The sequence below is a fragment of the Salarias fasciatus genome, chromosome 12, assembly GCF_902148845.1.
Source record: "Salarias fasciatus chromosome 12, fSalaFa1.1, whole genome shotgun sequence".
Lineage (NCBI taxonomy): Eukaryota > Metazoa > Chordata > Actinopteri > Blenniiformes > Blenniidae > Salarias > Salarias fasciatus.
In genome coordinates, this window is record NC_043756.1 from 11,130,678 (window position 1) to 11,153,444 (window position 22,767).

A 22,767-nucleotide genomic window follows, 5' to 3' on the forward strand; every position below is an offset into this window, starting at 1 on the left:
GCAGGTCTTTGTGCGTCTGTGGGGATGCAGAGTTCACGTAGGTGAAAACCTAATGTGTGTGTTTCCGTAACATGATGACACCTCGTCCCCTCACTGCAGGCATACATTGCTAATCTGCATGAGGGCCGGTCACAGAGATCAGAGCTATTGTTGCAGTGGCCTTGAATGACTACACTGGCTGTGTAACAGTGAGACAGGACGCCTCCTTTGTCTCAGAGAGATTAGTACCAAAGTCTGCCAGTAGATGTCTGTCTTCAGTCTTTCACAGTAATGAAAGAAAATTGGTAGACACACAGTTCAGGATGGTCTCCACTTTTACAAAACCCTACAAATCATCCCAAATTAATTGCTTAATAAACTTAACTGGGATCAAAATTTCACATTTGTCTTTTATGTTAAACTGAAGACAGATCAACTCGTCTAAAGATACTGTCTCACAAAGATGAGTGTGCAAAGGAATTAAAATTTAGATTGAGCATAGTTTTGCTGGCAGAAGAGTTGGATATCTGGACCTCTTGGCGACATGGCAACATTTTTCTTCTCTAGTACAGCTTAACATTCCAGAAATGAGCTCCCAGATATGGAGATCTTGGAATAATATGAAGCCAAAAGGCTAAGTATTTTCCATGATCCAATCCATGATCTACTGTTAATGTGCTTCTGTTTTGGCTTCAGAAGCAGCAGTTGCTATGCAATACTCAGTTGCTATGCCTGACACCTAGAACAACCATAAATCTCACTCTGTTTCCCTATTACAGTGCTGTTGCATAACTTCAATAGGTTTGTAGCTTTAATAGTTGACACATTACTTGGAAAACCAATAATTTAGGGAGACAGTGAGTCTAGTCTGATGGATAATCATGTTCTGCTTTGCAATGGATCTTTATTTGAATATTTTTTGCTTCAAAATTCATTTGATTGGACTTTAGCATTCTTCTATATTAATAATATTGGGCCATTAAAAGCGTTTATAGTCAGCTAAACGAGGGATGTGAGAGAAGAGGGCTGATTAAAAGCAGCATGCTTTGCGGGCTGTTTTGAGTTAACAGGATGGTATGAGCAAAGTTTCGGGGCGGGGTTACGCTCAGCTCTGCAGCTTCTGATTGGCTGCTGTATCCCAATCCTTTATGAGGCCTTACATTGTGCCCGGTTTGCTCCAAAATCTGACAACTGACGTCCTAATTTGAGATTTTTAGATTGGTTTTCAAAGTGTTCTGTTGAATTAAAATATGACAGAGTTGTTCTTGTCCACGTGTGTCAGATAATGAAGTTCAGTTGTGCAGAAAACTGGAAATGCAGGTAGTTAAAGGTTGATAATCAATTTTCAAACCACGTACAACCCAAATGCCATGCGAAATCTATTTAATCCAACATGAATAACCTCTCTTGTCTCAGTTATTACTTCAAGGGTGTCACCGTGTCGTTGTCCGCCCACGCGCCTCTTTGTTTACAGCTCTGCTGCCGCTCCGGACTAAAGAAAAGTGACTTTTCGTGCGGAACCTGAACGCAGCACAGACGGAGTCGGACGCCTTGTGTCGTGACGCGCGGCGGCGGAGGCGTGCCTCTGGTGGAATCAGCTGGGGGAAACAACAACACAAAGCGGGGTGGCTCCGAGGAGACAAAAAAACCCTCTGTCGGCTAGTTATGTTTTGGGTTTATTCTCAAGAGTGTTCGTTCTCAATTAAAGGCGCATTATCGCAGGGACTGCAGCGGCGCGCGTGTACTTGTTGAGTTGGGTGAGACGCAGGATTAAGGAGGGGAAGTAAGAGGAGGAGGAGGAGGATGTGACAGGGCAGAGGTCCTGCTGCAGTTTTCGTGCGCTCTTTGACAAAACAACGGCACCGCCGCGGTCTCCTCTCCGTTCCCCGCGCGCCTCTGTCCGGTGTGAGTGGCCGGCTGGACCACCAGCGGAGTGGCATGTGGGTCAATTCCGGAACCGTCGGAAGGTAGGGACCCCTCCTGCAGGAATACTGGGTCACATGCTTCCCCCGTGCACAGACCCAGCGGCACACTTTATGTGTGATTTACTGCAACGACCATGAGATCATTACGAGTTTGCGTTCTGTTGACCTTATTGCGCTTAAGAGGAGTTTAATCCCCTCCTATGTCTCCATAATATCCCTGTCACCGCCCAGAGCCTCGTATTTCAGACGCATTAAATGATTATTCTAAACGTTGCAAAGGGAGATTATTGTTATTTTTAAAGCACGACACGTGCTGGACATGCAGCCTTTTGATTCAGTGTTGTTGTGCAGAGGATGGGCTTGGCACATTACGCAAGACTTATCAGCGCATCCATTGAGATGTAGGCTGCTGTGGTGCACCTGTCTTTTTTATAACACAGACGTGTGTGTAAGGCATCTTTACTCTACCTTATAAACGATGTGTGCCGTGATTTTTTTTTTATCTCTACCGGATACAGACAACCCAAACAGTAGAATGATTGGTGTTCTGAGTCCGTTTAAGAAAAAAAAAATGTGTGAATGAGCCAGGTGGTTATGAATGGCTGCGGTGAGAGGCAGTGCACGAGGCTCCTCTCATTGATGAATGTTGTGATCCTACACCACAATGTTTACTGGAGCGGCATGCGGATCGAAACGGTGACAAAAGAAAAGCAGCAAAATCTTGTAGGACCTTACACACACACACACACACACACACACACACACACACACACACACACACACACACACACACACACACACACACACACAGTAATGCTGATCCTGTGGCTGTGGCGTCACCGGGAGTATTGCGTTACGCAGGTGGCTGCGTAGCTGATGAAGAAGCCTCTCACTTCCACCTGAAATAAATAAATAATGTTCCACATGAGGAGTTTGTACCAGAACTTTTCTTTTTATTTCCTGTCATCAGCAGTTAATTATATCTACATGATGTAGTCGCAAAACCTTTTGGCACACATGCCACATTGTGCAATCCTTGTCTTTTAGCCAATATATCATTTTTATTCCGAAAAGAGGTCTATTGTGTGTGACGGTTGCTTATCTTTCTGTGGAAGTCGAGGCTGTGTTGCATTCTCTGTCCTTGACTGCTTGGTGTATTCTTCTTGGTGAAAGTCCCTCACATTTCTCTCAGTGTTGACACACTAACTCTGATTAGCAGTTATTTTGAGGTTAAGAAGTTTTGGCCGGTGAGAACTTAGTCTTATATCACTGCAGTTAATGAAGCAGAGATCAGGCTGTCATTACGTGTACTGTCGGAAGGATTCGTAACAGATCTACTTATTGCCCTGATTAGGCACCGTGCCCAAAGCTTTGACTGTGTCAACAGCTTTGAGATAACATTGTGCAGCACTGACAAACCCACATGGAAGAGTGGGCCAGCATTAGATGGTTGGCCTGGATGCGCTGACCCTTATAAACGGTTGTTTTGAAAGATACACCGAGGTAATTGAGAGTTTGAAGCTGTGTACGCTTTGTATGTGCATCATTGACCTAGTCTTATGTCTTACTGCTCAAGCAATTAAAGCTCCCCCCGATGTGTTTTATATGTCAAGTCATAGGCTATGGTTGAAGGCCGAATTTCCTTATCTTTTACACAATATATGATTATGTAATTGTTAATTTTCAATGTATAAGACAATAGAAGTCAAGAAAATCACAAAAGGTGCACTATAAACTGTCTGATCTCCAAAAGTGAAACATATGCTTAATGAATTTCTCAGTTCAAGTTTTCAAAATATCGTAATCAGATAAAGCTGCGCACCATTAAGCACCACTATTTGCATTCATGTTAGCCCAGTATAAATTTACATATGACATTCTATTTTTTTTTTTTATTTGTACAGCACTAAATACAGCACAGTCATTCAAAGGTACTTTTAAAGAGAAGAACTCAACAGTTTCACACGATCAAGCAGAAGTGACAGTGGAAAGGAAAAACCAGCAGAACCAATTGTGGAGGGGATTCAAACAATGGTTCAAGGAGGGATCATGTTCAATTCAGCAAGCTTTGCATTCTTGCAAAGAAACTGTTCTCTATTACTGACAAGTATGGAAATGAAAGAATCCTTCTCATCTTTGAATTACGGCTTGCCCTCCCAGAATGGTAAATAGCAGAGGAAATGCCAGCTCATCTGTTTGTTTTATCAAAGGAGTTATGGAAAAAAAAAAATTGTGAAAATGGGCGAGAAAGCTGTGGAGAGAAAGAAGTGAGTGACAGACGTATGCGGGTGTAGGAAATATAAAAATGATCCTGACTGGAATAGATGCTGAAAAGTGTAAGACTTTGAAGTAGAGTGTAAGGACAGCAAGAGAGATGTAGGAAAAGAGTAGGTGGAAAATATGGACCAGGAGGAGGAGGAGGAGGAGGAGGAGGATCGGGATGGATAAGGGAAATGAGGGCACCAAGTGGAGCCTGTCTGTGTTTACAAAGCAGTATTGCAGCAGAGAGCAGAGAAAAGGAAGCCTCCGTCATCCAGACTGACATGCGGCTCCCAAAGACCCATTCATTAATTAGGATAGATCCCCACATAACATCGTCTGCCACAGGCCGCACGTTAATACCAGCGCCATCTGCAGTGGGCGAGGCAAGTACGTGCAGGCATGCATGTGTGTATGCATGACGCTGCAAGTGTGTGTGAGTCTGAGGTCTACTGTCAGCCATGCAGGGAGCCAAGCAGAGGCTACAGACCAGGTTATGTAACCAGTCTGTGCCAGCTGCGCCTGTGGCAGTCAGTGTCTCAAACACCCACCACACACACACACATACACACCTTACACATATGCACATTTGCTCTAGTATAAATTTGTTGACATTTACTGACACTGGATGATCAGCTGAAGCTTCAAGGTGGGGTGGGGGTGCATTCAGCTGTCTAGATTTCCACTTGATTTTTGCACATGATTACACATTTTTATCATGATTGTCAAGCCTGTGATAGCTCAAACCACATAGCCCAGTGTGAAGAGACAAGTGTTGGGCCCCGCAGAAAGCTGGGCTGCTACTGGGGTCATTTTTTTGCATGGCTGGGTGAAGCAAGTGGAGAGGCGGTTGACTTCACTGTGGCATGCCCCAAGGAAGCGGGCAAAAAAGAGGCGGATGGGGGGCTGTGGACAGTGTGGGATGAGCAGTTTTGTGCTGCCAGTGGATCACTAAAAGTGTTATGTAATACAGAGAAGGAGACAAGGAAGGGAGCAAAACGGGTGTGTGTGGGCTGTTTGCTTAATGCTGCTTCTTGATATCCATCCAGAAATGTGTTAAGGTCATGGATAGATACAGCAGACGATTGCTAATTCCAGGGTTGAGGGCAGTGTGACACCGGATGTGAGAGGAAAAAGTAGGTGGGGACGATGCAGTAGAAAGGTTACTGAAAGGTAATAAAGGTATTGATTGACGGGAAAACTTGTCACTGTATAGCGTTATATAGTATATACCGTAATTATAGTTTTGTGGTGAAACCATATAACATTGTTTCTGTTATTTCATGCCAACACTTTGTTGTCCTTGAAGACTCATTCGCCGCTTTGTCGGGAAGATGACACGGCGTGCAGATGAAGTCTAGACGTCTGTGTGCAGTTCACTATAGGTCGCTGGCTAAAAATGAAACCCAATCCTTGCAGCTTGCCTCTCTGCTACTCTGAGCTGCTCTGCTCTGCTCTGCTCTCACAGTGCCTGGCTTCTGCTCGTCCTTCAGTCGTGCAATTAAAAGTAATTGTTGAGGTCAGTGAAAGCTCATGAAGTTTAAAAATAAACCTATGAGCAAATATGTCAAGTGCAATGGTGAGTTGACGAATGTCTTATGTATGTTAGCCTAGATTTAAGCCTGGCAAAGAGCTTCAGATGGAGGCTGATATCCAGCTGGTGTGTTCTCCTGATCCCCCTGAGAAACTGTTCACACCACCAGCACCAAAGCTGCCTTCGGGTTACATCACCGCATGTCGGTTTGGTGCCTCACAGACCGTCTCCAAGCTCATTACTAGATGCTCACACTCTTACTTGAATACACACCTGCTTTCAGACTCCTATGGGTCATTGGTATAATGTTTTTTTCAAGCAGTGCTGTGGACTTTCCACTGTCTTTTCTCGAGAGAGTCACACATTAGGCAGTAGAGGAGCATCAGCTGCGAAAGCCGTGCCTTCCACCCCTGAGCAGCCTTGGTTATTGCCGATATTGCCCTTTTGATCGCCATAGCATGAGGTACTGATTGCAATGCTAGGATGACAGACGATCTCTTTCTTTCAAAAACTAATAGTCCTCCTCGCGGCCTTCTCTTTTGTTCAGTTTCCTTTTATTATGTAATCCTGCAATAAAAGTCCCGGAAAATAACAATAATATCCATCCCCCCTTCTTTGGTTTTTCATCGTTGATGTCTTTTTGTCCCTTAACCTGGTGCCATTTTTAGTGTGTCAGGTTTCACACCTTGTCCCTCTTTTCCCTGGTTTGGCAGCTGTCATGACCATTACAAAGATAGTAGTAAGATAACTGCAAGGTTGTGCTTCAGTTTTATTGCCTCTTCTATCTCTGTTTTCTACATGTAGTACGTGCCCGTGAACTTGTCTCAAGCACACATGTGGTAAGGGTAAAAGGTTTTTTATCCCTGTGGGAGCCGTCTATTCTCTCTTTTCCATATTGCCTGCTCAGAAAGCTTGCACTGTTCATCAGCACAGTTAAACAAAGGTAGGACCCCTTTGCTCTATTTTCCCGGAAATATAAACAGCATTTATCTGGGGCGTGGAAAATCAGGATGCATAAAGGTGTTTTTGTTGTTACTGATAAAAACATTTGCATGTTTTAAGGACTCGATTCAGACAATAGCAGTGACATTATATACAGAGTACATGTAGAGCAGGCCGTGGCTGAATAGCGGGGCATGGCTCGTGTGTCAGATGAATAGATGCCATTTTTAGCTGCTGGCGTCTGTCAGTGCTGGACTAAAGTGTTGCGCTGGCATCCACGTCAATGGAATAACAAGCAACGGCCTTTATGAATGTTTCAGATGCTCTATTTACTGGGCCTTGGGGTGGCTCTTTGAACAAGTTGCAATGACCGATGGACTGATTAGCTGAATGCAGGCCCCCCGCTGTATACGTTGTGCATGCCTGTGTGTGTGTGTGTGTATGTGAGGGGGGGGTGCTGAGCAGATTCCTCCAGGAATGTTTTAAAATAGAGATTAACATGTGTTTTGACATGTCAGAAATGTTAGTAAGCAGTTTATGGAAAGGGGATTTTGTTAAGCTTTTTACAGTAATGTTTGGTTTTAAAAGAGGAAGTCAGTTGAGCTGCACATAACCACCTCCTTACTGTGCAGGTGGCCGAACAAGCAGCCACGTTATTTCACCCTGCTCTATGGAAGCATACAGGGTGTGTTTGTGACAACAACAAATGATGCACGGCAGTGCACGAGGGACCTAAAATTATTAATTACGGAAACTTTTAATAAAGCACAATAGGTTGCTTTACCACTCTTTTTTTTTTTCTTTGAGAGGGAAGGTGGACATGGATAAAAAAGGGCCCTAAATTTAAAGGAAGCCTCTCTGGTTTTGCCACTCCATCATCCCCCATGTGTGCTGTTACAGAAATAGCTCTACAGTCCCTCTCTTCCTCAGCCTGTGAACCATGTGTTCGGTTGAGGGGTTTGGCAGAAGCCTCAGTACACTGGGCAGCACAATTATTGGGGCTCACAGTCTTTACAAAGCTTCCCTGGGCAGGGAAGGGCGAGAGTTAGAACGCCAGTTGATTTGTCAAAATGCATTGTCATTCCTCCTGGGACGCTTTATGAAAAGTGATTTTAATTTCCCATGAATATTGTATTAACCTCTTTTTTTTTCTTTTTTTTTTCTTTTGTGCCTTCTCTCTCCCTCTCTCTCTCATTCTCCAGGGCCCTCTCCATGGATATAGACACAGACTATGAGCGGCCCAATGTGGAAACCATTAAATGTGTGGTGGTAGGGGATAATGCAGTAGGCAAGACCAGGCTAATCTGTGCCCGGGCCTGCAATGCCACCCTCACACAGTATCAGCTGCTTGCCACCCACGTGCCAACCGTCTGGGCCATCGACCAGTACCGTGTATGCCAGGAGGTGGGCAAACACACTGTGGAGAGAGCTACATATAGACAAATTTGGGTTCACTTCTGGACATGGACTTCAGAATAATGCTGTCATATAACCATTGATAAATTCAATTTTATTTGGGAACACTAAAGTTAAATTAACATTAAACTCATATATTCTCCAACGAACAGCAAAGCTAGGACATTTGAACCTGATTGCAGAGATATGTGTCTGTGTTTCAGGTGTTGGAAAGATCTCGTGATGTAGTGGATGAGGTCAGCGTGTCCCTGAGGCTGTGGGACACATTCGGGGACCATCACAAAGACCGACGATTCGCTTATGGCAGGTGAGCAGCAGACACAATACCGACACACAGTGCACACAGTTTCAAGCTCCGCTGCATCCAGGACTTCAGTTCCTGACCCAATAACACAGTGGCTGTCTGTCTGCAAGGTGAGCTTTTTTTTATAGCTTTGTTCTGCTTGCACGCTTGGTACAGCCGAGACATTGCTTGGTCTTGGTTGTGCGATTTGTCGGCCACACTGACACAATTTCTCAAGGCTAATATTTTACCAGATTCCTTTTTGGTTGGTTCAGAAAAGTGTAATTTGCTTCAACAATACAACTAATCTGTTATTGTCACGTAGCCATGTCCACGTAACTTTGACTCAGCCCAAAAAGTTGGTTTTTGTGTGTGTGTGTGTCTGTGTGTGTGTGTGTGTGTGTGTGTGTGTGTGTGTGTGTGTGTGTGTGTGTGTGTGTGTGTGTGTAATCCCGCTGCCATGCTTTTTAGCTGAACTTTGCCCTCAAGCTGTTACATCCTTCCTCCACCAGACCTGATTGGATCATCGCTCTATCCTCTTACTCCCCATCCCTCTATTTCAAAGCTGCTTTATTGGCATGAAATGCAAAAGGACTTATTGCCAAAATACAATCAGGAAAAACCAGTTCGATTGACAGGGACCAAACTTGGCCAGAAACGTACACGTTCATCTTATATTATGTGTGGTATGTTGCTGACACATTTTCCACCAGGTGATCATACGTTTGTTTCCAAAATAAATACCTGATGTGTAATTATTAAATAAAATCAAATGACTATTATTGTCAATACAACAGAATGAGCTTAAAGAGTAACTAATATTTAAATTAGTTTATGAGAAACAAATTTTATTTTTCGACTACAGGAATTTTACATGTAAATCAATCAGTAGTTACACTTGAGTATAAGTATTCAGCACTCTGTCCACCTCTGGTAAAACATCCCACAAACATTCACAAATATACATGTTCTGTGTTCTTTTCAATACTGTCTTTAATGCACTAAGTTTATCCTTCATTTGATATTTGTACAGTGATCTGCTTCTGTTTGTGTGAGTTTTGATGTGTGTGTGTGTGTGTGTGTGTGTGTGTGTGTGTGTGTGTGTGTGTGTGTGTGTGTGTGTGTGTGTGTGTGTGTGTGTGTCTCTGTCTGCATGACCTGTATGCTCTGTCAGCCTGCAGTCAGCTGATAGAGAGTGCCAGCTCAGCTGTTTTCTCCCTCCCTCCCTGCAGCTCCAGGCCTTCCTGCCTTCTCATCCTGTATGTCTCTTCCACCTCTGTTTTGTCTACTCGTTCATCTGTGACCGTGCCCTGTTCTCCAGATTGTCGCCGGCCTCACTCTCCCCTGCCTCACGCCACCTCACCTCCCCTCTGTGCCCTTGATGCTCTGCTGCTCTTTCACCCTCTCCTCACCTTCCTCTATTCCACAGCTGCTTGTTGATGTCAAAACTCAAAACAATCAGGTTGTCACGCTGTTGTCAGGCGATCACCTGCCTGTTTTGGAAAGTAAAGTTCTGGCTGGATAAACAGCGACGCCCTCAAAATAGACTCATATAAACATAATCTCTGGGCAAATTCTGCTTATATTTCACGCAACAGAAGTCATCTTGTACTTGTAAGCATTGTTCTTGTTTAACTGCTCAGTGACTGAAAAAGAGTTCTTTAAATGACTCTGTAATAGCAGAGAAATAAAGTCCTTCATGAGGCCCATTCGTTTCCCTCTTTACAACTGAAAATCCGAATATTGACTGCATTGTGTGCACATGTGTTGCTTCCAATTTCTCTGCATTATCTAACTACTGATGGCCTTTGAAATTTATATCCAACCCATACACACTTACCACACTTCATGAAAACTGTTGGAGCTACTCGTGCATAAGTAATGGTGATTCGTGATATTCATGATTATACATTGTAGTTATTTTACTCACATGCAAACCGACACATTTTCACACAGATGTAGTTTAAGATAACCTTGCAAGGACTGGCTGAGTCATTTACGGTTCACACTACAAGACTAATGTAGAGTTCCTCAATTAGTAAGCTAGTTGAACAACCCACTTATTGTTTGTCGAGTTATAAATGTCTGATGTGAGTCAAGAAAGGCGAAACTGGCCCTCTTGCACAAATGCAACAATAGTGTAATAATGAATTGTGTGTGCACATGCAGATGACGCTTTTGTCTGATTTTATGCTGCAGAATCTACTGTAGTTAAATGATAAACCATGGTTGCAACACAGAGGTTGTAAAAAAAAAAAAAAATCCCTTTTAACAAGAACAAAGGCATGTACACATAACATGACCTTAAACATACTAAGCTGTTGTAATGATCCTTTGACAAAGTGCTAATGGAAATTCGTGTGTGTGTGTGTGTGTGTGTGTGTGTGTGTGTGTGTGTGTGTGTGTGTGTGTGTGTGAGCCGTTGTGATGTAATGCTTTGGTATTGCATATAATGTGCTTGGCAGTGGGAGCTTTTCAGAGATTACATTAGTGAAAGTAAAGAGGACTATGGAACTCATGTCTGCGCCACAAAAAATGCCCCTGTTGATTTAGTGGTCTTGTGCAAAAAGTATTAAAAATATTTGTCCCTCATGTTAAATTTCTTTGAAAAGGAAGCGAATGAATTTGGCATCTGTTTTTACAATGTAAAAGAGATAAGATTGTGAACAGAGTTGCATAATGTTTCTTTTATTACAGCCTTTTTTCTGCGCATTAAGTAGGACATATTTGCTTTTGTGCTGGTATTTTTTCGACCAAAAGGGAATAGACAAAGAATGTGGTGTGCTCTTAAACTTAGTGGGCTTGTCTCACACCCTCTGCATTTGCAACAGATATCAAAGTAAGTGCCATCTAGCTTTCAGGGGAGATAAATGTTGCACCTAAGTTGCATCGGCCATAGCTGTCTTGTGTTGGTGGGTCAGAAGCCCTGCGTTGTTGATTGACAGCATTTTTTGCATTATCAGCATTGCATTGCTACTAAAAGATCCGTTTCACTGTATCACACAACTCAATCAAACATTAGCGCCACAGAGATACACACACACACACACACACACACACACACACACACACACACACACACACCAGCATGTCACTGAGATATCAGCACCAGAGAGCAGCTGTGAGTCCCGCTGTCTGCTCGATCAAACACATCAGTTTAGTGTGTGTGTGTGTGTGTGTGTGTGTGTGTGTGTGTGTGTGTGTGTGTTTGTGTATATTTTGATCTATTCTTAGCCTTCTCTTTGTGGTCTATGTAGCCTTGAAGGGCTTAGGGAGATTTACGTAAGAGAGAGAGAGGGAGAGATGGGCCACACAAATCACCAGGCCAGAGGCCTGTGCTCCGCAATCACACACCTCCACATACACACACACACACACACACACACACACACACACACACACACACACACATCTTGTGACCCCACCTCGTAGCTCTCTGACTGACACTGCCCATGCCTCCACAATGCCTTGCAGCAGCTGAACAAGCCTATTCCAAAGACACATTGCACATTTTTTTAACATAAACTGACAAGATGTTCAGTGAGTCAGCACCAAGCCCCTTTTCATCTCTCTTTTCTTTCCCCCTCACTCCATCAAAGATGGCATGTCTCCTCCTGACTGACATCTCCTGCTCATGACACAATGATTCAGCTCTCCTCTGCCTCTTTCTGCCCTTTCTGTGATCTCTTTTATGCTGTAAGTGACATGAAATGAGGATTTTCTCTCTCTCTCTCTCTCTCTCTCTCTCCCTGCTTTCACTGTAGATCTGACGTAGTGGTGCTGTGCTTCTCTCTGGCTAATCCCAACTCCCTGCGCCACGTCCGCACCATGTGGTTCCCAGAGATCAAGCACTTCTGTCCCCGAACACCCATCATTCTGGTTGGCTGCCAGCTGGATCTGCGCTACGCTGACCTGGATGCAGTTAACCGCGCACGACGACCACTCGCCAAGTGAGAAGAGTCTTTCATCAGGCATTAACAGACAGTTTTAGAACCTGCACCAGTGTGGCTTCACTCAAGATACATGTGATGTTTGTTCAGTTAATCAGTGACAGCAGAGTGATTGGAACTTGACGATTGACATCACTGATCTTAGTTGAGGCTAGAACTTAGTAAGGTTCATTTCTTAATGCTTTTCTTGTTATGGATTCACTTTGAGCTGCAGCATGAATTATGAAGGTGTTATTGAATATTGAGGTATTTTGTGGTGAATGCAGCTTTAGCTGTGTCCTAATTCAGTGGCAGCATCCTTCTTGAAAATGAATTTGTAGGCAGATGGTGTCACTCTCAAAGCATCAAGGCTGTCCCAGTTCTGTGGCTCTGTCATATGCAGCCCAGAAATGTTTCCTTCCTTAAAGGTGGCTCAACAGGTGTGTCCTTAAATGTATTGCATACATTAAACATAACTAATTGATATGTCCATGGCTTCCTGTGGTTTTGAACTTAATTTGTAATTTCTTTTTCAATTCCTCCATGTGTTTTGGTTCTGACGCCACGGTTGCTAGGTGACCGCTGGTAGTGCCTTGCAGACCGTCTCATTTTGTGACTTTGGAGAATTGGTCCTCAGAAGGATGTATCCCACTCTATTGAGACACAGCTTCTGTCTAACTTTTCCTGCACGTTAACAAACTTCTGCCTTCCTGCTTACGTGCGGTAATTTCTGCCTGTGCGTCATCATCAACACACTTATCTCTTTCTGACCCGCAGACCCATCAAACCCACAGACATCCTTCCTCCAGAGAGAGGCCATGAAGTTGCGAAGGAGCTTGGAATTCCCTACTATGAGACCAGCATTGTTGCCCAATTTGGAGTGAAAGATGTTTTCGACAATGCCATCCGGGCTGCCCTAATCTCCCGCCGTCACCTGCAGTTCTGGAAGTCACACCTGAAGAAAGTCCAAAGGCCCCTGCTCCAGGCCCCTTTCCTTCCACCGCGCCCGCCACGCCCCATCGTGGGCATCCCAGATCCCCCTCTCTCAGACGGCGAAGGCCCAGACTCGCTCTTCTGTCAACCTCTGTGTGCCGACGTTCTTTTCCTTTTGCAAGGCGGCACCACTCGTGTCTTCGCACACAAAGTCTATCTGGCCACGTCCTGCTCCAAGTTCTATGATCTCTTCACTCTTGATCTCGGCGGCTCGTGTCCAGGGCCAAAGCGGGAGGAACAGGAGAGCAAGGAAAACTTTGAGAGTGGGGAGGAAGATGAGCAGAGCAGAAGAGGAGCAAAAGAACAGGCTGGGCGCACCAAGAGTCTGGATATTGACAAAGATGGGGTGGATATAGGAGTGCGGGGGCTCAATCGGCCGCAGCTGCTCCAGCAAGGCTCTTTAAGGACTTCCCAGAGCGATAATGCACTCCCTTCTCGAGCCCAGTACTGTCTTGGAGCGCTGGGGACTGGTCGAGCACTTTCAGGCTGGGGAAGAGGCTTCCTGAGTGTGTGTCTGGAGCATGTTGATGATCCTGTGACTGGACGACCCCGACTTATGACAGTGGTCGTCATGGATGCACTCATCCAGGAGGAGCCATTCAAGGTGAAGAACTCGAGATGAACAAAAATATTTAAAATATTTGTATAAATTCAAACACTTTATTGTAAAAGCAGCAAAGTTGATGTCAGATTTACAAATAAATAGCTCCACTGCTGCTGGCTTTCGTTTTTACATTTCATTTGTATTTATTTACTCTGTTTTCAGGCGGTGCTTCAATACCTCTATACCGGAAGTCTAGACGAGGGGAGAGGTGATCTGATGCAGGTCGCTACCATCGCCGAACTGCTGGAGGTGTTCGATCTGCGGATGATGGTGGCTAACGTGCTGAACAGGGAGAGCTTCATGAACCAGGAGATCACCAAAGCCTTCCATGTTCGCAGAGCCAACCGCATCAAGGAGTGTCTCAATAAAGGAACCTTTGCCGGTAAAACCCAGAGTGCCAAACACTTAGTGCTTCAGTTCTTTCATTGCTTTTTTCCACATAATGCATCAGTAGGTGTTTAGAGATCTGTCTGCGAGTGTGTGCATGTGTGTGTGACTGTCACACCCAAAGAAAGAAGATGGGAGGTTGGTGATAAAGACAAGAAAAGTTTCGCTAACTTGTACCACTCTTTTTTCAATCTCTGAAAATGTACCCTGTGTGTACATTTGACTGTGTATCAAGCATTTAATAACTGCTGTGAATAATATGTGTGTGTTGGTTTTAAGTGCTTGCAGAAGTCTTTCCAGCGTCGTCATTGACTTGATGACTGACTGTGTGGATTGTTTTGTGTTCACCCTCACGTGCTTCCCGTGTCTTGTTTCTCTGTGGTTTCGTCTGTTCTCGTCTGCTCTTGTGTTTGCACGCCCTCACAATGTCAGCGGCTACTGCAGACATCTGCTGTCTCCGAACAATGCCTTTCCATATTCATACTTATGTTTCAAATAATATTGTGCAATTATTTGTATTAGTATTTGAATTTTAATATAGATTAAATACATGCTTATACTAATAATCTGTAAAAGAATCACTGCATTTGTGTGGTTATGATTACTTTATGAACAAACTTTTTAATTCAGACAGAATATGCTCCTTGACGTACCACCCTGCGTCTGCTCTTCTTCCCTAATTCTGTGTCAGAAGCTGTTCTATCCTCCTGTCAATTTATCTCTCTGTCTGTCTACCTGTGTCTCTGTCTTTGTGTGTCTGTCTGGCCTTCTGTCTGCTTGTGCGTGCGTCTGGACGTCTGCCTTGTCTGTCTTTCCCCCTTTTCTGTAGCTTGGGCTTCTGTGGCATTCCACGAGATGAACGCTCTTTTCCCACCCCGGTTTTAGATGTGGTGTTTCGGCTGGACGACGGCTGCCTCCCGGCCCACAAGCCCCTGCTCATCTCCAGCTGCGACTGGATGGCGGCCATGTTTCGAGGCTCTTTTATGGAGAGTTACATTGAAGAGGTGAGCTCAGATCGTCACAGACGTGTATTCAACATATAGAACATTGAGCAGGTTAATGAGCTTCTTCAGTAATGTATCACTTTACTTACATTGCATTACTCCTTAAGATGCCCTGTGTGTTTTCTCACATTGAACTGCCGACCTTAGTTTCACCTGCCTATGTGGTTAAAACCAACCACAAGCTGAATGTACAGATAGAAGCAACTCAGAAGCAAACGCAACACAATCATTTCCTGCTCATGCTACAGTGAGCCTGATTATATCTAACTTCCTCGTTTTGATTCCGGAGCACGTTCTAAGTTAAGTTTTTAGAAAAGCTGATTTGCTTTGCAGACATTTTTTGTGCACATCACTATTCCCCCACATTTTGACTTTGCAAACATGTTGATATCACAAACAAGATAAATCATTGTATGCATCAGCACGCACATCTGCACACAGACACAGAAAGATCACTGATTCACACAATCTTCCAGTAAGAAGTGCGGTTTGCAGTGTGAGGCCACTGTGGTGGTGGTGGTGGAGTGTTGAGACACTTGACATTACTTTACCAGCTCTTTCTAGTATTTCAGTATAAAACTACATTCCCAGCGAAGGATCCAAGCACGTGATGGTTGAATAAAGCCCTTACACTAATTTATCTCGAGTGAGCTCAGAAGAGTCACTCTTTTGAGGTCAGTATTTCCCAAATGGCAGGTCTGGTTACTCTGTGTATGCTCTTGCTCGTGCTGTCTGTGTACACAACAGCCTGCAAGTCGCGTGCTCCGGATCTGACCTAACTGAAGCGGAAGTTCACGTCTGACTGAGAGTCTGTGCTGCTCAACCCAGATTCTAAAGAGTAGGGTTATTTTCAGGTTTAGATTACTCAGATTCAGACTCTTAGAACAATGGAAATAAGCAACCTTTAGAGTTAAATTTAGAGACAGAGAGAAAGTACTGTACATTAATTTTAGGTGTAGCTCTGAGGTAGGAACTCTACTATACCGTACACCACAGTGTTTTTGTTTTTCTCTACGCGTAGTCTGGACTTTTTTCCAGAATTTACCACATGAGTGGGTATGCAAAAAGCCATTGGAGCCATTGTGTGTTGCGGTGCATTAGCATCACTGAGGGGATGCAGTGTTTGGTGTTTACTCCTACTGGGCAATTGGTGTCTATGGTTACTCTACAGTTCATGTTTGTCACTACTGTGAAACTCTTTACGGTATGAAGCTGGCAGACCACAGAGGGCAGGTGGTCTGAATACAAAGACTCAAAGACTGACTGCACAATGAAGCCATCGGCGCTCATGTTTATGAGCAACAGTGTTTTTCAGATGCATGTAAATTTCTCTGCATTTCCATGTTGCCGAAAGGCTTTTCATGGGTAATTAGCAGATGAGTTTGCTTATGTCAGCAGCTACTACGGTCTGCTGACTTTGATAGTTGGGTTTTTTTTTTCCCCTCCCGGGACAGACAGAGTAATGTCCCATCATGCACTTCATGGGTTACTATTGGTCAATAAAATAACATCACAGTTTTACAGAGGAAGTCAACATAATTAAAAGAGGTTATCTGCACAGTTTGGGAGCAACAATGTCAAAAGTAATTGTTGGTTTGTACAGCTTATACTATGCTAAGCTGACACATAATCACATCTGTTTTATTCTCTTGGTCATGTTTAGGTTTTAGGAGACTATTTGACAAATCTATCGAGTGGAAATCCAAAGCAACCCGTGACTCTAAAACTGTGTGCAGAATGTGATCAGCCAGCGCTGTCCTATTTTCATACTCATGCCACACTTCCTTCTCGTTTTTTTTAAGCTCACACGTTTCACTGTTCATGCTGTTGTGTGAAAATGGAGCTATTCTAGTTTTGTGCAGAGCAGCACTGAAGTCCGTATTCCAAACCCATCTATTGTCATTCATTTCCAAAGGAATTAACAGTGTTATTGCCATTGGAAACACTAAGTGTGTTTGTTTCTTTGTGGGATGTCAGCCACAGATGATTTTTTTTTTTTTGTTCTGTTGTTTTGTAATAAAAAATGAGTCAAAACCTCAAAGCCTCTCTGAGGTCCTCTGTCATTGTGCGGCGTTAAACAAACTAACCGCTAAGTGCTTGATGGGTCACTTCTGGATTTCTCACTGGCGGTGTGTCTGTGGTTTGGCTGTTCACTGTGGAGTGAGCCTCCTGGCGGAGTGTGTGACATGCTGGCTTACCTGCTGGGAGAGCCTGCTAAGCTTCGGTCTTACCAAAGAAAGAAGAGACATTAACATCAGCTGAGTCATCGGGTTCTGTTTTTTCTGTTAATAAAAATTCTCCCATGAGCTTTGTACCTTATCGTGGATGATTGCTTTTAAATGATGAGCTCTTGTGTTTTTTAACTGAGTGCATCGTCAGTATTCCTCACTCTTATCCCAAAATGTGTGGTTTTTATTAAGAAAAAAAAAAAAAAACTGACACGAAGAGTCACAACTGACCCTCAGTGTGACAGACTGGCAGCAGAGGAACACCTGTCAGTGCAGGTGATGGGTGCTATCCATTAGTGTCCTGTCGCTCTGGATGCGTCCAGGCGTTATTGCTTCCTGGCCCCAGCTGGGGCTTTGAGCTCCTGAGACCACCCTCCTCTTGACGTTGTGACTTTTTTATCATAACGAGAGGCTGCGCCGAGTTGACATTCTCCTAATTGGTTGTGGGATTGGAGGTTGAGGAGAGCCTCAGTGGGTAGGCTCCGAGGGCTCCTGGAGGGGTCAGGTCATCACTCCCATTATCACTCACTCTCCTTCCATCCTTCCGGGGCTCAGACTCCATTACCTTTAGTTGAATGGGTACTTGTGATGTACAGACACTGGGTCGTTAAAAAAATGAAACTTTTCCCACCATCTGAAGGAGAGTGCTTGGCAGGAAATGAGAAGCTACATCGCATTTTCCTTTAGCGGTTGTTAAAGTGTAGGTGCTGTCAGAAAAATAATATATCCAGAAGTCAGGGGGATGCCTTTACGCAGTACGTCTTTATATAATATATATATATATATATATATATATACATATATATACTGTATATATATATACTGTATATATATAGATAATTGTTCAAAACTGCAATAAATGATCAACAATCGTTTCTTACAATTAAATTTTTGTTGACCGTTTTAAATTCCACATTGCTGCTGAACAAACTGTTAATGTTTGTTTCAAATTGAGCTGTTAAAGTATGACCAATCGTTTTCAGGCTTCTTTCTCTGACCGTATCGAATGGATGTGTGGCTGCTTGTGGCTTTGATGCACATTAAGGTCAGGCTTGCGTCTCGGTATGCTCCGAGGAGCAGGGCTGTGTGCGTGCAGGGTTATTTCGCATTAGCCATATTGCTCCCATCACTATTCCCCCGACAGAGCTTTCACCCAAGCTGAGATCAAAGAGAATGTGACCAGCGTGGAGAGTCCTCTGCCCTTTACCTGCTTAAAGTGCCTTCATTCAGAGTTTTCGCTTCAAAAGAACCAGTCCTGTTTTAGTCATTGCAGTTCATACATTTTTGGTTTTCGTTTTGAGTTTAGGATAAAGTGAGTAAACAGCCGAATTTCTCATTCCCATCAGGTGTCCATCCCTAACACTACTGCAGCCTGCATGCGCGGGGTGCTGGAGTTCCTGTACTGCGGTCTTCTGACACCCTGTCCTGGCTTGGAGCCCATGGAGCTGATAGTGCTGGCCAATCGTCTTTGTCTGCCACGCCTTGTTGCCCTCACTGGTAAAAACGATCTCTGCTGCTGAATTATCTTCTCCCTTGAATATAGTTAGTTCTGTTTAATGCAGATGAAACAACCAAACGTGCAGATATTAACATTTGTTTGTATGATTTCTGCGTCTGCAGAACAGCATGCTGTTGATGAGCTTCTCCAGCTGGCAGTGAAAGGAGTCGACATCGACGGACAGGTGTTGGCTTACCTTGAGCTTGCACAGGTTTGTCTTTATTTGTTTTATGAGTCATTCGTTATAAACCAAAGACGAAGTTTGTATTAATACATTTATGATGTTATTTCCTTTGTATTTCTAGTAAAAACTATAATAAATTAATTGTTGATTTGATTTAGTTTCACTACTTCATGCAAACATGAAATAATTACATTTTTCTTCTGTACTTTCTTTTTTTTTGCAGTTCCACAATGCAAAGCAGCTATCATCTTGGTGTCTGCATCACATCTGCACTAATTATAACAGCATCTGCCGCAAGTTTCCTAAAGACATGAAGGCCATGTCTCCAGGTACAAGCACCTCGCCCGACTTGACCCAGATAATTTCCTCTCACAGAATCCTTTCATGCAGCTTTTCTATTACATGCTAGCTCTAAAAAAAAACACGAGACCGCTTTTCAGTGCTGATTGGAAGCATATACTAAAGGACTGCAGCATGTTGGGATTTGTTCATTGCAACCATTTGGTTGGAGTGGGAGGTTCTGATTTTGTTTTATGCAGGATAGTTGACAATAATGAGGAATATATATAATGGAGAAAAGAGCAATTTACAAGCTCTTTTGCAAAAGAACACCCTTGCAATTGGCAAAGCAACAAGGACAAGTGAATGTTTTTTTGTTTAATTAATATGAGGATTTAAAAGAAAATCTTAGTACCAAAACGATTGCCTCAATGCTGCATGAATTGCATTGTATAAAGTCCTTCTGCACGATGCCTTCTTATTTTCATACTATTCTGTTCCACTCTTTGGAATTTGTTTTGTTTTGAACAATTTCTCTCAGGGAAAACTATTGTATTTGTTCATATTTGTTTTTTTCTTGTGCTGTTCTTTAACCCGGTAGAAAACCAGAAGCACTTTGAAAAACAGCGCTGGCCACCGGTGTGGTTCCTGAAGGAGGAGGATCGTTACCTGCGCTCTCAGAAGGAGCGCGAACGCGAGGAGGAGATCCTGCGCAAGCAGCACACCAAGCGTGGCTGGTGTTTCTGGAGGCATCCGTCCTCTTCCCCGCATGTCTCCTAAACTGTGTCCTCCACTGACTTTTCATCCCGATCTGGGTTTTTCCCGCCCAGGAATGTTAGAAGTCTTGAAGCATATAAAGGAGGATGCCTCCGAATCCTCCATCAGTGGAGGAATGGTCCTCAGTGCTAATATGCCTGAATGTCAGCATGTTTGGGGGAATGTATGTGCCTCTTTACCAAGTGTGGTTGTTCACATGAGTGCATTTTGGTATGCTGTGTGACAAGTGTGAACTCAAGTGAGGGTATGTGCATGGATATCTGAGTATGTGTGTGATATTGTGCTTGAGTGATGCTTCCAAGTTGAGTGCTTCCCAGACGCCCTGACTTACAAGGGCCCCGTGGCGTTGCAGTGCAGCCCCTTGTTCCCTCCACAAGAGCTCTGTCCCTCCACCAGCACTCACAGTGTCTCAGCCTTTGAGTGATTGGACTGGGAGCAAGGGCTCTCTATCTCTCTCAGTCTCTCATTCTCCATCCTTCACATTGACCTTAATGACTATTACACGCCGACCACCGCGGCTCCGATTCGGAGGAGCTTACCTCTGCCTTCACTTCTGTACGGACTGTTAGCTTCCACATACTGAAACCCCGACCACCACCCACCCCCGTAAAACCAGCTCTGGATTCCCAGGAACTGACACTGACAATGTAGTCGTTATTTCAAGAACATTTAACCTTTTGTATACTTTTTTGCACCTTCTAGGACACTGTTATCAGGGGAAACGGCGCACAACACGTTCAGTAAGGAATGGCATGTTGTTGCAATTGAGATTGTTAAACTAAAACCTGAGTTTGGGTGTGAGGGGTTTAAACAAAACAATTAACATGTTAATATACTCCTGTCAGGGAGTTGAATAATAGTTAGTAGCCTCTAGTCTAGTCAATAAACACCGTCTTTTGCACAACGCATTTGCAAAAAACTGAACAGAAGCTGTTCCTGATGAGGTGATTTCACAGATTGCATTTAAAAGACCCTCACTTGACTACCTTGTAGCAGCGACGGAGATAAAGAGGGCTCGCCTTACTGATACCTCTTTCACTGGGGGGGACGATGGATACAGTATTGAACGAAAGCGCTTGTAACGTCCATGACCACTAGGTTGCATTAAAGCGCCTCAGCCAGCCTGCCTTTACACCCCTACACCACTAGGGGCAGCACTGCTCAGGGCCCCAGCACTAACCCTCATAATAACAGGAGTTTTTTGTGTTTGTTGTTGTTTTTTTTTAAACTAGTTTCAGTTATTAAGGTCATCAGTATAACTTCAGTGTTAACAGAAGCTAAAGCACATGAACAGTGGTATTTTAGTGCATTCAAGAACTTAAAACTGATTCTCACTTGATTTTGAATACCAAAGCTGTGATTCTTCTTCCGCACTGTCTTCATTTCTGCTTCCCTGCTTTTTTTTTTTTTTTTTTATTAGCAAAAAAGGGATGGAGGAGAGAAGAGAAAGTGACTCGTAGGAAAAGGAAGCAGTGCAAAAATAGCATTTGAGTCCCTCTTCGTTGGGGCGTTTTCAATCTGTGGTGTCAGGGAGAAGTGTCATTGTCGGACATTGCCTTCCATTCCTGTTGTTGATGGTGCTTAAGACACAATGAGACAGTGTCCACAAGAACACACGCAGACACACACGGTTTTATGGTCAAATCTCCAGCTTCTCTCTCATTGTTTAGTGTTTACTTGCAAGAAAAATGCAGACATTCAATAACTGTATTCAGATTTGAACATTTCTCTTATTAACAAGAGGTAAAAATAGGTCATTGATTATAAAATATGTAGATTTTGAGTTTTATAAACAGTGGTGGTAACCCTGTGATGTATTTTGCTGCTTTTATACTCAAAAGCAAATTTAATGTGTTTGCCTAACCAGGAAATTGATATTCCTTATTTGCACCGATGAGAGTTTTTTTTCCAGACACCAGACCGTTTGATATCTAACTGCAAATGGGCGAATCAGATTTTCTTGTTAAGGGTGCTAATTTCTTTGGGCTTTCATACTGAATGTGATTTAAAAAAAAAAAAGTGTTATGTTTCTATTAGCACGTTGTTCTATTTGTGGGTTTGCGCCCCTCAGATTTACCCAAGCAAGACTGTCGGCGATAGATTGTGTGAGAAATGCGGTGCCGCTTTCCAAGTAATCGACAACTACTGAAATAGAAGGCAGGGAGAATCTCACGAGACCCAAGTGAGAATTGATCTGATTTATCTGGAAAAGAGAGAGAGTGGAGTAAAAATAAACACGTCTCAGTCACTGTCCCCTGTACCCCCTCTGTTGGAGAGTCACTCAGTAGGTTTTTGAAGTTATCCCAGTGCAGTGCTTTGGACATTTCGAATCGAGGCTTGAAGAGGAGACAAGTTTTCAAATCCCCATAGAATCAATTTGTCTTAATGGTAATTCTGGTTATTGTTACCCACAAAGCCTCTTTTCTTGGTCCATGTGCCTTATAGTTGGACAAAACAAAAAGAAAAAAGAAAAAAAAAACTGTGGATTTTTTTAAACGTGATTTCAAACCTGCAGACGGGTTCTGCAAGCGCCGACGTGACGGAAA

At 43.6% G+C, this 22,767-nt stretch overlaps 1 protein-coding gene across 5 annotated transcripts in view; it reads left to right on the forward strand.

Annotated features, from left to right (window-relative positions):
- The window catches only part of rhobtb4 (Rho related BTB domain containing 4), a 35,493-nt gene extending 13,268 nt beyond the window's left edge, over positions 1-22,225 (forward strand). For 3 of the 5 annotated variants that reach the window (XM_030105712.1, XM_030105714.1, XM_030105715.1), the window contains 10 exons: positions 7,840-8,043; positions 8,259-8,362; positions 12,103-12,288; positions 13,045-13,864; positions 14,027-14,246; positions 15,137-15,255; positions 18,830-18,980; positions 19,104-19,192; positions 19,389-19,494; positions 20,046-20,224. In XM_030105712.1, coding sequence (XP_029961572.1) covers positions 7,852-8,043; positions 8,259-8,362; positions 12,103-12,288; positions 13,045-13,864; positions 14,027-14,246; positions 15,137-15,255; positions 18,830-18,980; positions 19,104-19,192; positions 19,389-19,494; positions 20,046-20,224 — 2,166 coding nt within the window. In that variant the 5' untranslated portion in view covers positions 7,840-7,851. Of the gene's footprint in view, positions 1-1,917; positions 1,947-7,839; positions 8,044-8,258; positions 8,363-12,102; positions 12,289-13,044; positions 13,865-14,026; positions 14,247-15,136; positions 15,256-18,829; positions 18,981-19,103; positions 19,193-19,388; positions 19,495-20,045 lie in introns of those variants that run through there. The other 2 variants (XM_030105711.1, XM_030105716.1) reach the window with 2 other exon arrangements.
- Positions 22,226-22,767: the final 542 nt, after the last annotated feature.